The sequence below is a fragment of the Mandrillus leucophaeus genome, unplaced genomic scaffold (genome assembly GCF_000951045.1).
Source record: "Mandrillus leucophaeus isolate KB7577 unplaced genomic scaffold, Mleu.le_1.0 Scaffold327, whole genome shotgun sequence".
Taxonomy (NCBI): domain Eukaryota; kingdom Metazoa; phylum Chordata; class Mammalia; order Primates; family Cercopithecidae; genus Mandrillus; species Mandrillus leucophaeus.
This window is the reverse complement of record NW_012103443.1, coordinates 3135355-3148800: the sequence shown is the minus strand read 5'-3', so window position 1 is coordinate 3148800 and position 13446 is coordinate 3135355. Positions and strand designations below refer to the sequence as shown.

The 13446-nt window shown below is 39.3% G+C and overlaps 1 protein-coding gene across 5 annotated transcripts in view; it reads right to left on the bottom strand.

Annotated features, from left to right (window-relative positions):
- Positions 1–13446, bottom strand: part of FAM13C (family with sequence similarity 13, member C) — a 120943-nt gene that overhangs the window by 44319 nt on the left and 63178 nt on the right. For all 5 annotated transcript variants that reach the window (XM_011988336.1, XM_011988334.1, XM_011988335.1 and 2 more), the window contains one exon: positions 11525–11588. In XM_011988336.1, coding sequence (XP_011843726.1) covers positions 11525–11588 — 64 coding nt within the window. The remainder of the gene's footprint in view (positions 1–11524; positions 11589–13446) is intronic.

Here is a 13446-nt window from a genome sequence, read left to right as displayed (position 1 = left end):
TGGTTCAGTAGGTCTGAGGCAGGGTCTTTCAACACAGGAAGTCCAAGGTCCCTATTCCCTGGGGCCTTGACACACTATAAATGTCTCAGTTGCCCACTTAGTTCTACTTGCCCCAGGGCCAAAAGCTTTTCTCTGAGTCCCAGCCCTCTGACTACCTCATTGCCTTTTTATCTTTCGGTTGGTTCCCTTGAGAGCTGCTCCCACGCCCACCAGGAGGTATAAAGTGTGAAGTGCTCAGAAGCAAGAAGGTATTGCTTCCTGAACTTCTTGATGTTCTTGCCAACAAAGTGGGACTTCTCCCAATGTTGACCATTACAAGAAAAAGCCAAACTTATCCCTCCCCTAAAGTAAAGACATTGGACTTTTGGCGAATCCCTCTGGGGACAGCGTCACTCGTGTCTGAGCATGGTTTGCAGCACAGCACACCTCAGCTCAGCCCGGCCCAGCTTCCCTTTGTTCAGGAGCTCAGCCCTCACTCCCCGGCACCTCCCAAAGGAGAAATTCAATGTAGGAGAACAAGCTATTCACCTTAAGGAGCCTTCTGTTGACAAAAAGATCCAGGTCCTATTCGGCTCCTATCAGCAATTCTTTTTAAACAAGGACAACCTAGCCACAATACACAACAATAAAACCCACATTTCCTTTAAGCTAAATGACTTCAATCTGGAAAGGGGGAATCCTATACTTGATTTCACCTGATTGTGATATCCTTGTTATGTTCACTTTATTCAATGAACAATAAGAACAAGATGTTTGGGAGAGAATAATACCATTTTATAAACTCCCACTTTAAAGCAGAACTCTAAGCTTTTCTAGATAGTAAGACTGATTTTTCTGAAAATACAATGTGTCTCGCTTACAACTCATGGAATGAACTTCAATAGTTTCTCAATGGAGTTACTAGTACTTTAACTATCCTAAAGCACAGGTCTTAAGATGGATAAGCCCCTAACTAGTCATTTTTCCCAGAACATTAATTAAATCCCAAGGGCTGAAGTCCAAAGCTAGTCTGGGTTGTAGCCCATATGGTTGCTTCTTTGTGGCTTTGTTTCCATTTATTTTAGCCCTGAAAAATATTCGCCTTCAAAACTAAACTTAGTAAGATGAGAGCAGAGGAGATGGCCCACTGGGCCCTTAATCTGGCTCATTCTGTGTCACAGGGCAAACCACCAAACGATACTGGCTTATGGGCCCTCTACTTTTTCCGATAACACTACCTTAACTCCTTCCATTTCTAAAATTCAATGAATCTTAGAAATCAGTAAGTGTTCACTGAAAATCATAAAATCACATGCCATATGAAATAACATATATCTATGCCTTTAAAGATGGCAGGTCACATTGGAAAGCATGGCCATTTCCTCAAATACTAATTTTTAAGTTATATATTTTTAAATTTTGAACTGACACAGAGTAATTATACATATTTATAGGGCACACGGTGAGTTTTGATACATATATAGTGATCAAATCACAATAATAAGATTATTCACCACCTCAAATATTTACCATTTGCTTGTGTTGGGAACATTCACGATCTTCTCTCCTAGTTATTTGAAAACCGTAGTAAATTATTGTTGATGAGAGTCACACTACAGTGCTGTAGAATACTAGAACTGATTCCTTTTATCTAGCTATGATTTTATATCCTTTAACCAATCCCTCCCTATCTCTCTCACCCTCTTACCCGTCCCAGCATCTAGTAACCACTATTCTACTCTCTACTTCTATGAGATAATTTTTTTTTTTTTTTTTTTTTTTTTTTTTTGAGATGGAGTCTTGCTCTGTCACCCAGGCTGGAGTGCAGTGGCACGATCTTGGCTCACTGCAAGCTCCGCCTCCCGGGTTCACACCATTCTCCTGCCTCAGCCTCCCAAGTAGCTGGGACTACAGGCACCCACCACCATGTCTGGCTAATTTTTTTTTGTATTTTTAGTAGAGACAACGTTTCACCGTGTTAGCCAGGATGGTCTCGATCTCCTGACCTCGTGATCCATCCACCTCGGCCTCCCAAGGTGCTGGGATTACAGGCGTGAGCCACCTCGCCCAGCCAAGATCAACTTTTTTAGCATTCACACAGGAGCGAGAACGTACAGTGTTTATCTTTCTGTGACTGGCTTATTTCATTTAACATAATTTTCTCCAGGATCACCCATGTTGCTGTGAATGACAGCATTTCATTCTTTTTTCTGACTGGAAAATATTCCATTGTATATAAGTACCATATTTTCTTTATCCATTTGTCTGTTGATAGACACTTAGGTTTTCAAATCTAATATTTTGTAAGAAAATAAAAAAATTCAGCTCTTGTCTCTCTATAAACTTGAGTTTTATAATCTTCAGAAGGCCAAAAATGTCCTAAAAAAGACAACAGGTGCCAAGGCTAGGAAGGCCAGATGTCTGGACTTGATGTGTGTCCCTATAAACCTCTGGGAAGTGAGGACAACAAAGTACATTCTTGTACTGCAGCTCTTGCACCTCACCCCTGTACCAGACCCAAAGCTGGATACACATTTGCTTCTCAATGAATCCTGCTGAAAGAAAGAATTACCCTTAGAAGAAAACGTCTCAAAGGACACAGTTCTCAGGAAAAATTTGGTCTTCAAATCAGCAGAAATATTTTCTAAAAGTTAGCAGGGGTAGGTGGAGCAGAATATATTTATGAAAGCTGTCAACTTTATATTTCACCAAGTGAGAGCATGTGAGAAAGAAAACAAACAAATCCCCTCCCCATCATTTCTTCACAAAATGAACATTTTAAGAACAATTTCTAAGTGAAAGGTTGTTCACAGACTTTATTAAAAAAAAAACTCACTATATTCATTTATCTTATATTTATACTTTTGCCAAAAAGCAGTAAAAACTATAGCATAGGCTGGACCCTGGGAGCCACTGAACTGGGTACAGTTCCTTCCAGCCTTCCATGAGAGAGTAGGAAATTAGTAGTATGAAGAGAAATACCTGAAAGAGTGAGCAACAAGAAAAAGGATCAAGATGTCATGCCAGAGAAAACAGGAGGAGCCAATGGGGCAAAGCTGCAGGGGAGTGGGGGAGATGGGTAGGCTGCCAGGCAAAAGGCAGCACAGGTGGGTCAACTAGGCAAGTCCTGCCTCAATGCCTCTGCTCAGTCCAACACCGCTGATGCTTCTCCGAGGCAGTTCCCAGACAAGGAAAAATAGAGGCAGCTGCTGACATGGCTTCCACTTTTTCTGCCAACACCACACTAAGGATTCCCCTGAGGGTGAGGCCCACAGATCTGGTTTCCCTGGAGACAAGACGACAGGCTGGATAGTTGCATCTGAACAATGGGGCAGAATAAACCAGACTGGGAAGTAGTTCAGAGCTTTTTTGTCATGCAGTTCATTCAACTGGGAATGAGAGCAAGTGTTCACACCATGACCATGTTGGCTACAGGATGTGCTCATTGACACTGATAACAAAAGTTGTCTAAAATTAAATGAATCATAGGATACTGTTCCAGCTGAGGAACAAACCTTGGTAGGGGAGACAGGTGACTCTACCTCAACTCAAAAAACCATACCAGAAAAACGCCAAGTGGCATCCTGCAGGGGTCCAGCAGAGAGGAAAATTACTTTGGAGATCATGCTTCCAGAGACCAACATTATGCAGCCCAGCATCTAATTACTCATCTTCTGAGAACAGCACTCCTAGATCCTAAGTGGGAAATATGGCCCAAGTCTAACAAATCAGCTTATTCCAAACGCCATCATCACAGGGACTGATTCAGAAATGGGTACATGCCCCAAGCCAGATAAATGAGACTCAAATATGGGACTTTTTAGAACTAGGAAGGAGAGACTGTTATTTTATTATGTGGTAGGCAGAATCCTAAAGGTAGCCATCAAGATTCCTATACTCTGATAACATAATCAAACACTAATCTAGGTACTTCTATGAAGAGATTTGCAAATGTAATTAAAGCTTTAACTCAGCTGACCAAAGATACAGATTTCTTGGCTGAGCCTGGACCAATCAGGGGAGGCCTTTAAAATGCACAACATTTCTTCCAGTTGGTAGCGAAAGACAACATCAGAGAAATTCAAAGCACAAGGATTTGCCACGCTGTTGCTGACTCCAAGATAAAGGGTGAGGAGGGGGAGTGTGACAGCCTCTAGAAACTGAGAGCTGCCCTCAGGTGACACCCAGCAAGGAAGCAGGACACATAGTTGCACAACTACAAGGAACTAAATTCAGGCAACAATCTGCAGAAGCTGGGACGAAGGCTCTTCTCCAGATCCTCCAGATAAGAAACTACCCCAGCCAGTGCCTAGATTTCAATTTCATGAAACCCTAAATAGAAAACCCAGTTGAGTCCACCCACATTTCTGACCTGCATAACTGTGAGCTAATAAATACATGTTTGAAGCCACTAAGTTCTTGGTAATTTGTCACCCATTAATAGAAAACTAATATACACTGGAATTAGTGACTAAATAATTTGTCCCTAGAGAGGGGCTGACCTAAATAAAGATGAAGCCAATATAGAAAAAGAAGAAGCGAGAGATAGGAATAGATGGCATCTCCATGATGAGTTTTCATCCCTGGACCTAGCCATGCATAGAGCCTATCCTGATCCTAAGTTTTCAGACATATATCAATAACATCCTGTTCTTATTAAAACCAAGTTGAATTGACTTTCAGTCATACGGTAAGAATCCCAGATACTTTGTAAAACATCCTCAATCAATCCTGAATTAAGGCCTAACCCTACAGACTGGGTTTGCATTTGAATACAAAAATACAGCTGCCTATTCTTACAGAAATAATACCATTCAGTCAGCTCAAGAATGTGAAAGGCCTAAGAAGCCTCTTTCTTGACTATTTTCACAAAATTAACACAATTTTGAGGAAGAAACACATCCTGAACAAAACAATACATACCATCTTGAGGCCTGATATGGCTTGATGCCAAAATACCTATAAGATAAACTGTGGATGCTAATAAAAACACAATCTAGTCTTTCACATGGAGATACACAAAGACATAGACACATGCATACTGACTCAAAGAGGGACACTGCATGCGTGTAAATTGTCCTACTTTTAACAAAATTAACATATTAAAGCATTCTTCATAGATATCTTTGACACTGAGGCTAAAGTTTAGTTATTATGACCAACATAATTGAACAGATAAGAGTTAACAGTAGTATATGAAGAAAAATTAATTTTTCATATTGATTTCAGGTAAATAAATCATCTCTTTCATACCAAGCTAAATAAAAATAGGTATCTCTTTTGTAAAATAAGACTGCAATTACAGATTCAAGGTTAAACTTCTTAATATTGATACTAGGTCATTATTGAACATCTGTTGCTTGCTGTTAATTTATTACATTTGTTTCTTATAAGATAGCCTCTTCCTCTAGATTCTAATGGTATTCCTAAGGAATTTGTCCTCTTACGGTAGAACCACAGTCAGAATATAGCACAGCACAAGTCTGAATCCATGCCCATTGTGAGTATCTTCTCTTCCTCTGGTTCCTCAATAACCAGTGAAGGTGACGATGACAAACACAAATCTGGAAATCTCCTGACTATTTTTGATAAAGTCAATACTAAATTTCAAAGCAGTAACAGAGGCAGAACACACCTTTAGAATGCCCTGTAAGGTCAATTAACAGCAAAAATATTTCTACCTTATTCTATAAACACAAAGAGCACTTATAACAAATTCTTCAGAATAAGTTACAGTAATATTCTTTCCATTAAAGAGATGCTATTATCCTCTCACTCTAACCCATTTATGCCTAGTGTTCCATTGTTGGAATGCTCAGCATGTGGGAGTATTTATATCCTACTGCTCAAGGTCATCGCCAAGGTCTGATTGCAAAAATTCAAAACATTGCAACCTTGGCCATAAATGGGCTAAGCACTCATAAAGGGAGCACAGTGCAGTATCAGAGAACTTGTGCTTGCCTTTTTCAGATGCTTTAGGTTCTACTAGTTACCAGGTGAAATGGCTTAGCCAGTGTGACGGTGTTAACATTCCTCATGAAATAACAACATGACTGAAATTTCTCCACCTTGAAAAATCATTTCTCTTTCCTACTCTCTACCTCACAGAGTTAGAAATGGGGAAGCAAGGTGGGAAGAATAGATTATCATCTCCTTTTGAACCTCACTGTTGAGTCTACCAATTTCTTCTCCCCTACAAAAGACAACACCATCCTTTCCCATTCCATGACCTGTATATTACAGGACTCAGCAACTTCCATCTGGGTTGGTTTCTTACTCTCCATCAGTGGTCCCTGACATACTCAGTTACTTCAATGTCCAGGCTGACAATCATGCTAATGTCTGGCTTCATAATTCCTCAACCTCCTCAATTCCAGTGTTCCTTCCACTTCACTATGGCTGGCCACCTCAGCAAGTTGCCATAAACTTCAGAATCTCAAACCTTCTAAACATAGTCCCCATCCCCTCTATCTCGTTCACTCCCTGCAACTAAACTTATTCTGTCCTCCTAATTCTATTAAGGTTTTACATTTTTCTATGTTCCTACAATGAGGCATCCCACTTAGACTCCTTACCATGTGAGAAACATATATGGGAGAGACAGACAGCTGTCTCTATGGTTTGATTCTGGGGACAAAAAAAAAAAGTCAGTATACCCACCTAGAAGTATTCCTCCCACTGATGCCTTAAGTCTTAGCTACCTTGAAATCCTCACCATTGGAGGTATAGAGTTTATTGGTGTGCAAAAGACTGATGCAACATTTATCCATTTTCACATTTTAGGATTTAGCATCTGCTTCTTTGTGCTCAACACATCTCTCTTGGGTAAACCCATTAACACATGACAAGATTGTTTTATTTTTTTCAGATTTATAAGCTGCCTTCTTAGGCCTGGAGAGGATAAACGATAGTGATGGTCAATGCCAGCACAAGACAGTTTCATGGCCAATAAGCCTCAAAGACAAGGGAAATATGGAATCCATGTAAGGTCACTAAACCTTCTCCTTCAAGATCAATTGGCTTGTGGCTGACCTTACCTACATGGCCTTGAAATTCCATGTAAGAAGTAAAATGAAAACAAACTCATATTCACTCAACTGACATTGTTTTATCCAAAAGGTAAATGCAGAATACCTTCAAAGTATCTATCAGATAAGAAAATAAAGTGTTTTTCCTGAGCACAGAGGCCATCAGTTTTTGAGGTGACCGTTTCCTTCTGTATGATATGACATAGGAGTTGGGTTGGGTGAGTATAATAAAGGAGAAAAGAAGGCCCATGGTGACCCACAGCTTCAGCCTGCTTCAGCCATACCACTCCAGATCCCCAGTTGATCACAATTCTTCACTTACGATAATGTGGCCTCTCTCTTGTGTGAGACTGATAAATAACTGTGCTAAGCACATATGTCACTTCCATTGCACTACTTACTATTCACTCCCCAATAAGGCTTCAGATGGTGGGTTGGCCAGGAGGAGGCCTTAATCATGAGTCACTTAGTTTGCCTTATTCCATCCCTGATGAGAAGCTATGGCTACATTCTGAAAGCACTGGGAAAATGGAAAAGGGGTAGAATCAATGAATGTTAAAATTGAAAGGCCTCACTTTCAATATATGATCTCACTTATAAGTGGAATCTAAAAAAGTCAAACTTTTGGTAGAGTAAAATAGGGTTACCAGAGACTGGTGGGGAGGAGGTGGACAGGGAAAGAGGAGACATTAGTGAATGGGCATAAAGTTTCAGTTAGACAGGATAAACCAGTTTCGGTGTTTTATTGCACCACACAGTGACTATAGTTAATAAGAATATATTGTATATTAGCTGAAATAGAGGATCTTAAATGTTCTCATCACAAAGAACTGATACATATTCAAAGTGTTGAATACGCAAATTCACCTGATTTGTTCATTCCACAATGTTCACATTTATCAAAACATCACGTTGTATCCCATAAATATATACAAATGTACAATTATTATTTGTCATTTAAAAATCTAATTAAACTTAAAAAAATATCCGAAAGGACACCTAGACTTAGCCCAGTTCAAAACTTCCTACAGAGTTAGAAGTGGGGAAGCAAGGTGGGAAGCATAGATTATCATCCCCTTTTGACCCTCACTGTTGAGTCTACCAATTTTTTCTTGGTAGTTTTAGTTTACAAATGAAAACTAAAAGAAGTTGATGTGGTGCTATTTCATATATAGTCTGGGAGTTGGAAACAGTAGTTTGAGGACCCAATATGGCTTTTTTTTTCCCAGGGAAGGAGAGATTCATTAGTTTTCTTTATAAATATATTATTTTTCTTAACTGGAACTGAATCAAGGAATGTGATCTACAAACATACAGAGAGTAAAACAACATTTTTCTTCATTTTATCTTTCAAGTATCTTTCTGATCTATTGAATGCTTATGAATTACACGGACTGGCAGACTGACTAAGACCAAGGATTAAGGTGGATGAGACACTGACAGATCTCAAGTCTACAATATTTTCCTGTCAGGATTCAAAAGATCCTAACCCCCAAAATCTGATGTCTTATAGAGATAGAGTCATACAGCTCAGATGAATGTCAGTAGGGAGATTTAATCAGTTTTTTTTCTGGAAAAAACTCCTATATCCTAGTCCCAGAGATATCAAAAACTGTGAAATAAAAAATGCAATTCCTATCAAGAGACTCAAAGTCAAAAACTGGGAGCTCCAGGCTGGCAGAAGAAATATGAGACTGGCAGGTGTCAAATCTATACTCATGCCAAGTGGAAACAAGAAGTTAGTGAGCTCTCCAGCCCACTAGGAAACTATGAGAAACACACACAGAGACAACATACACGGATACGCTACACTATGTATCACCGTGCCAGGCAGAGAAGACCTCGGGTCAAGTGCCAGCTCTGGAATCAAGCTGAGCCCCATCTGTCAGTCACAGAGCAAGTGGACAAAGAAGTACAAATAGTAGAAGTGAAATACCAGATGTAAAATTTGAGGAATATATAAGGTACATATGTAGCATCCTGTAATTATTACTTAGGTACAACATATGGAAACATCTGGAAAAAATTTGTGGACTATGATTCTCATGAGGCTCAAGAGACTCTTTTTTGGTTTTAGACTTGCAAGTTGGTATGGAACAGAGTGCAGTTACGGAACTGGTAGGTTCTTTATAAGGATGTGTGGGCAGGTGGTGAATAAATAAAATAAAGGAACAAAAACCAATGAAGAGAGCTAATATAACAAAAAGTTCTACCTTACTTGTTTATTTAGAGATGGGAGGCATACTCCTGTAAAAAGTCAGCTGTACAGAGATCAGAAAACAGCTCATAGTAATAAAAATATATACGATAGATAACAACAGCTCTTAATAGTCAACAACCAGAAACAAGTATACAATAAGTTACAGCAAAGCAAATGAAAACTACGACTATATACCAAACATGAATGACCCTCATGAACGTAACATGGAGCACATAAAGCCAGACACAAAAGAGTGTATCCATGAATAAAACACTAAAAAATACTAGTTATCTTCATAGGAGAGTAGTGACTGGAAGGAATTACAGAGAGGCATCTGGGATGCTGGTAATATTTTGTTTCTTGATTTATGTGCTGATTGCATACTTTGTAAGAATTCATTCAGCTGTATACCTATGACCTGTGTACTTTTCTGTATTTTCTATCCCTATTATTTTCTATCCCTATTAAAAATATTATAGCAATGTTTCCCATTTGTGTTCCATAGGGACTCTGTCGCCTAAAGAAATGTTAGATTAGGTGGTTCTTCTGTAAAAGAGTTTGGTGTTCAATAAATTGAGAAATGCTGGGAATGACATAGGACATTTCAATCCATGAGTGGGAACACATCCACCCTCCTTGATGGTCTCTGACCCATTCATATTGCACCTCCTTCAAGTTTCCCCAAGGCTTTTTTCTGGTCTCCCAAATTTTGGCCACAACAGAAACTGCGTGAAAGAATGTGAGTCAATCTATATAGTTCACCCCCTGATGGAAGAAAACCACTGTCAGCACATACTGTATTCAACCAGTCTGAATCAGCAGCGTCACCTCTGTATGGAAGCGTGCACGTTTAAAATATGGTGCTGCCTGCTGTTTTAGATGGACTTCTCCATCCAGCGCTCTTACGCCCAGGCAATCAGCGCAGTAAGCTGGCACATACTTCATGTCATTTGCAAATACAATGTAGTGAAGGAATATGGAAAAGCAGATTTTCAAATATAGCTTTTCACAACTGCGATTTGGGAATGCTCAAGTGATCTCAGCATCCTTATGGGTTTGCAGCTCAAGAAACAGTTTCTCCCAGATACTTGAAAGTTGTCATGAGTTGACTCTTACAATCACCTAATTTTTCTAGTCACTTACGTCAAAACAAACCTTTGCTCCTTTACAGCTAGCATTTTGCTTGTTCACGGTGGGGTGGACAGCTGCATTCACTGATTCAGGCTCTTGCCTCTTTTCTCTTAAACTCTTTTTCACTCATTACCATGAGGAAGATTAGAATTTGGAGCCTGTCTGTATGCATGCACACGAAAATAACAATTCTGTGTCCTTATCTTTAGGACATTTTTTACCACTTTAGCTATTTAACTTGGCTTAACCAAGCAGCTGGTTTACTTTTAGCTATTTATTTCTACCAAGTTCTAACCAAAAGAAAGAAAAGAAAAAGAAAATCACCTAAATTTAGTGAAGTACCCTTTTTGTGGAGTGGGAAAGGAAGAGGAGGGAGCAATGCATCTTCAAAATGTCAAATAAACAATTTGCCTAAAGCCCATCAATTCTCTTTTTGGCATCTGATCATCAGGTCTTTTCATTCTCTTTGCTATGACCCTAATCAGACATACTAAATACCACCCACTACTATTTAATTTACAATGAAGACAAGAAGAGCCAGACAGAGTATTCCAAACCAATGTCTTAAGCAAAGGCATTCATAATAATAGACATCATAATTACGTTACATTAATTTCATACAGGAGAATTCAATTACATATTCCAAAGAAAATCCAGAATAAGCTAATTAACATCATGATGTCCAGTTTGGTGGGAAATCATTTGGATTGGAAAATATGGCTTCATGTCTCAAAGTCTACTAAGAAAATCACATTGCAAACACCAAACTATATCATTCTCAGTGGATAAACAGTAAGCATGATTATGTTTGAAATTGCAGAAGCCGTTAGGAAAAACAGAGATGTAGACAAAATAAATTTAAGAGAAAAGTTTATAAATGTTAACTGTCACAGCCATGGTTATATAATCCTGAAGAAAAGCTGAAAAGAGTGTAACAAAATGACTGCTGGACTTCGGTTAGGGCTAAGACATCATGAGCTGCCTCACAAACAATATTTTAAATATGTTTGCTCCAGAAGAAGGAAAAACATTACCAATTGAACAAAGAACTATAAGCATTACAAGTTCACTTAAAAGCAAAAATACTAAGTTTTCATCAGAACAAATTCCTAGTACTGTGAAAAAGAATGGTAAAACTCATGATTGGCTAATTAATGTTCTTATAACCAGTAATGATTGCACCTACCTCATTTAAGTCCTGCCGAGTTTCAAAAGCATCCTTTGGCCAAATGACAGTCCTCTGGTCTATTCTATAAAATACAAAGAAAAATTATTTCCATTTAAAAGAGACTTTTCAATGATGTACATGTGAAGCTGGTGGCTACAAATCTGGCTGTACCCCTGATAAAAAACCCTTGGTGGTGTCCCACTGCCTGTAGAATAAAATACAGACTCCTTACAATGGCCTGTAGCATATTACAGCACTTGAACCCTGACAACCTTCCTGGCCCCCTCTCCTACCACTCTCACCCTTGTTCACCATACTGCAACCACCCTGGCCTTCTCTCTGTTCCTTGAAAATGTAGTGCTTGCTCCCTGTTCAAACCTTCACACTTACTGTGCCTGAGCCCAGACTGCTCTCCCCTGGGATCTGCATACAATTCACTTTTATCACCATGTATGCATCAGCTCAGCTCACATGGCACCTCCCCTAGGAGGCCTCCCTAACTAGACATGCCCTCACCCTCACTCTCTAGCATACTGTCCTATACATTTTCTTCTTAGCACTTCCTCCTATTTAAATTATTCACTTATTTGCATGTTCACAGTAAAGTGTGAGCTCCAAGGATGTATTGATTATGTTTATTTTCTATACTGCTAAAATCTCACCTATTAAAAATTCAGTAATTCTTTTTGATTGAATGAATGTGATCTGATACAGTTGCAGAAAGATACCATTTGTCTACTGAAGACAGCTTATGGAAATTTCATCGTATCTCTTAACTTACACAATAAATGTTATAATATTTGCTGGGTACCATGGTGCAATAGTTTGGATGTGGTTTGTTCCCACCAAAACTCATGTTGAAATATGATCCCTAGTGTGTCAGTGTTGGGAGGTGGGGCCTAGTGGGAGGGGTTTGGGTCATGGCATCTGTGACAAGGGAGGGATATGGAAGTGAGTTCTTACTCAAAAATAAATTTGTTCCCATTGTGGTTTTGATTTGTACTTCTCTAATGATCAGTGATATGAGCTTTTTTCCATTTGTTTTTTGGCCCCATGTATGTCTTCTTTTGAAAACTGTCTGTTTGGCTGGGCACGGTGGCTTATACCAGTAATCTCAGCACTTTGGGAGGCTGAGGCGCGCAGATCACAAGGTCAGGAGTTTGCGACCAGCCTAGCCAATATGGTGAAATCCTGTCTCTACTAAAAATACAAAGTTAGTGGGGCGTGGTGGCAGGCGCCTGTAGTCCCAGCTACTTGGGAGGCTGAAGCAGGAGAATCACTTGATTGAACCTGGCAGGCAGAGGTTGCAATAAGCTGAGATCGCGTCACTGCACTCCAGCCTGAGTGACGGAGTGAGACTCTGTCTCAAAAAAAAAAAAAAAGAAGAAAAGTGTCTGCTCATATCCTTTGCCTACTTCTTTTATGAGGTTGCTTGTTTTCTTTTTCTTGTAAATTTGTTTAAGTTCCTTATAGATGCTGGATATTAAGACCTTTGAGGGATCTGTAGTTTGTAAAAATTTTTTCCCATTCTGTAGATTGTCTGTTTACTCTGCTGATAGGTTCTTTTGCTGTGCAGATGCTCTTTCATTTAATTAAATTCCATTTGTCAATTTTTGCTTTTGTTGCAACTGCTTTTGGCATCACCGTCATGCAATCTTTGTCTAGGCCTATGTCCTAAATGGTATTTCCTAGGTTGTCTTCCAAGGTTTTCATAATTTTGGGTGAAAACCAAGTACTGCATATTTTCACTTATAAGTGGGAGCTAAATGATGAGAACACATAGACACATAGAGGGGAACAACACACACTGGGGCCTTTCAGAGGGTGGCGGGTCGGAGGAGGGAGAGGATCAGGAAAAAATAACTAATGGGTACTAGGCTTAACACCTGAGTGATTAAATAATCTATACAACAAACCCCCATGACACAAGGTTACCCATG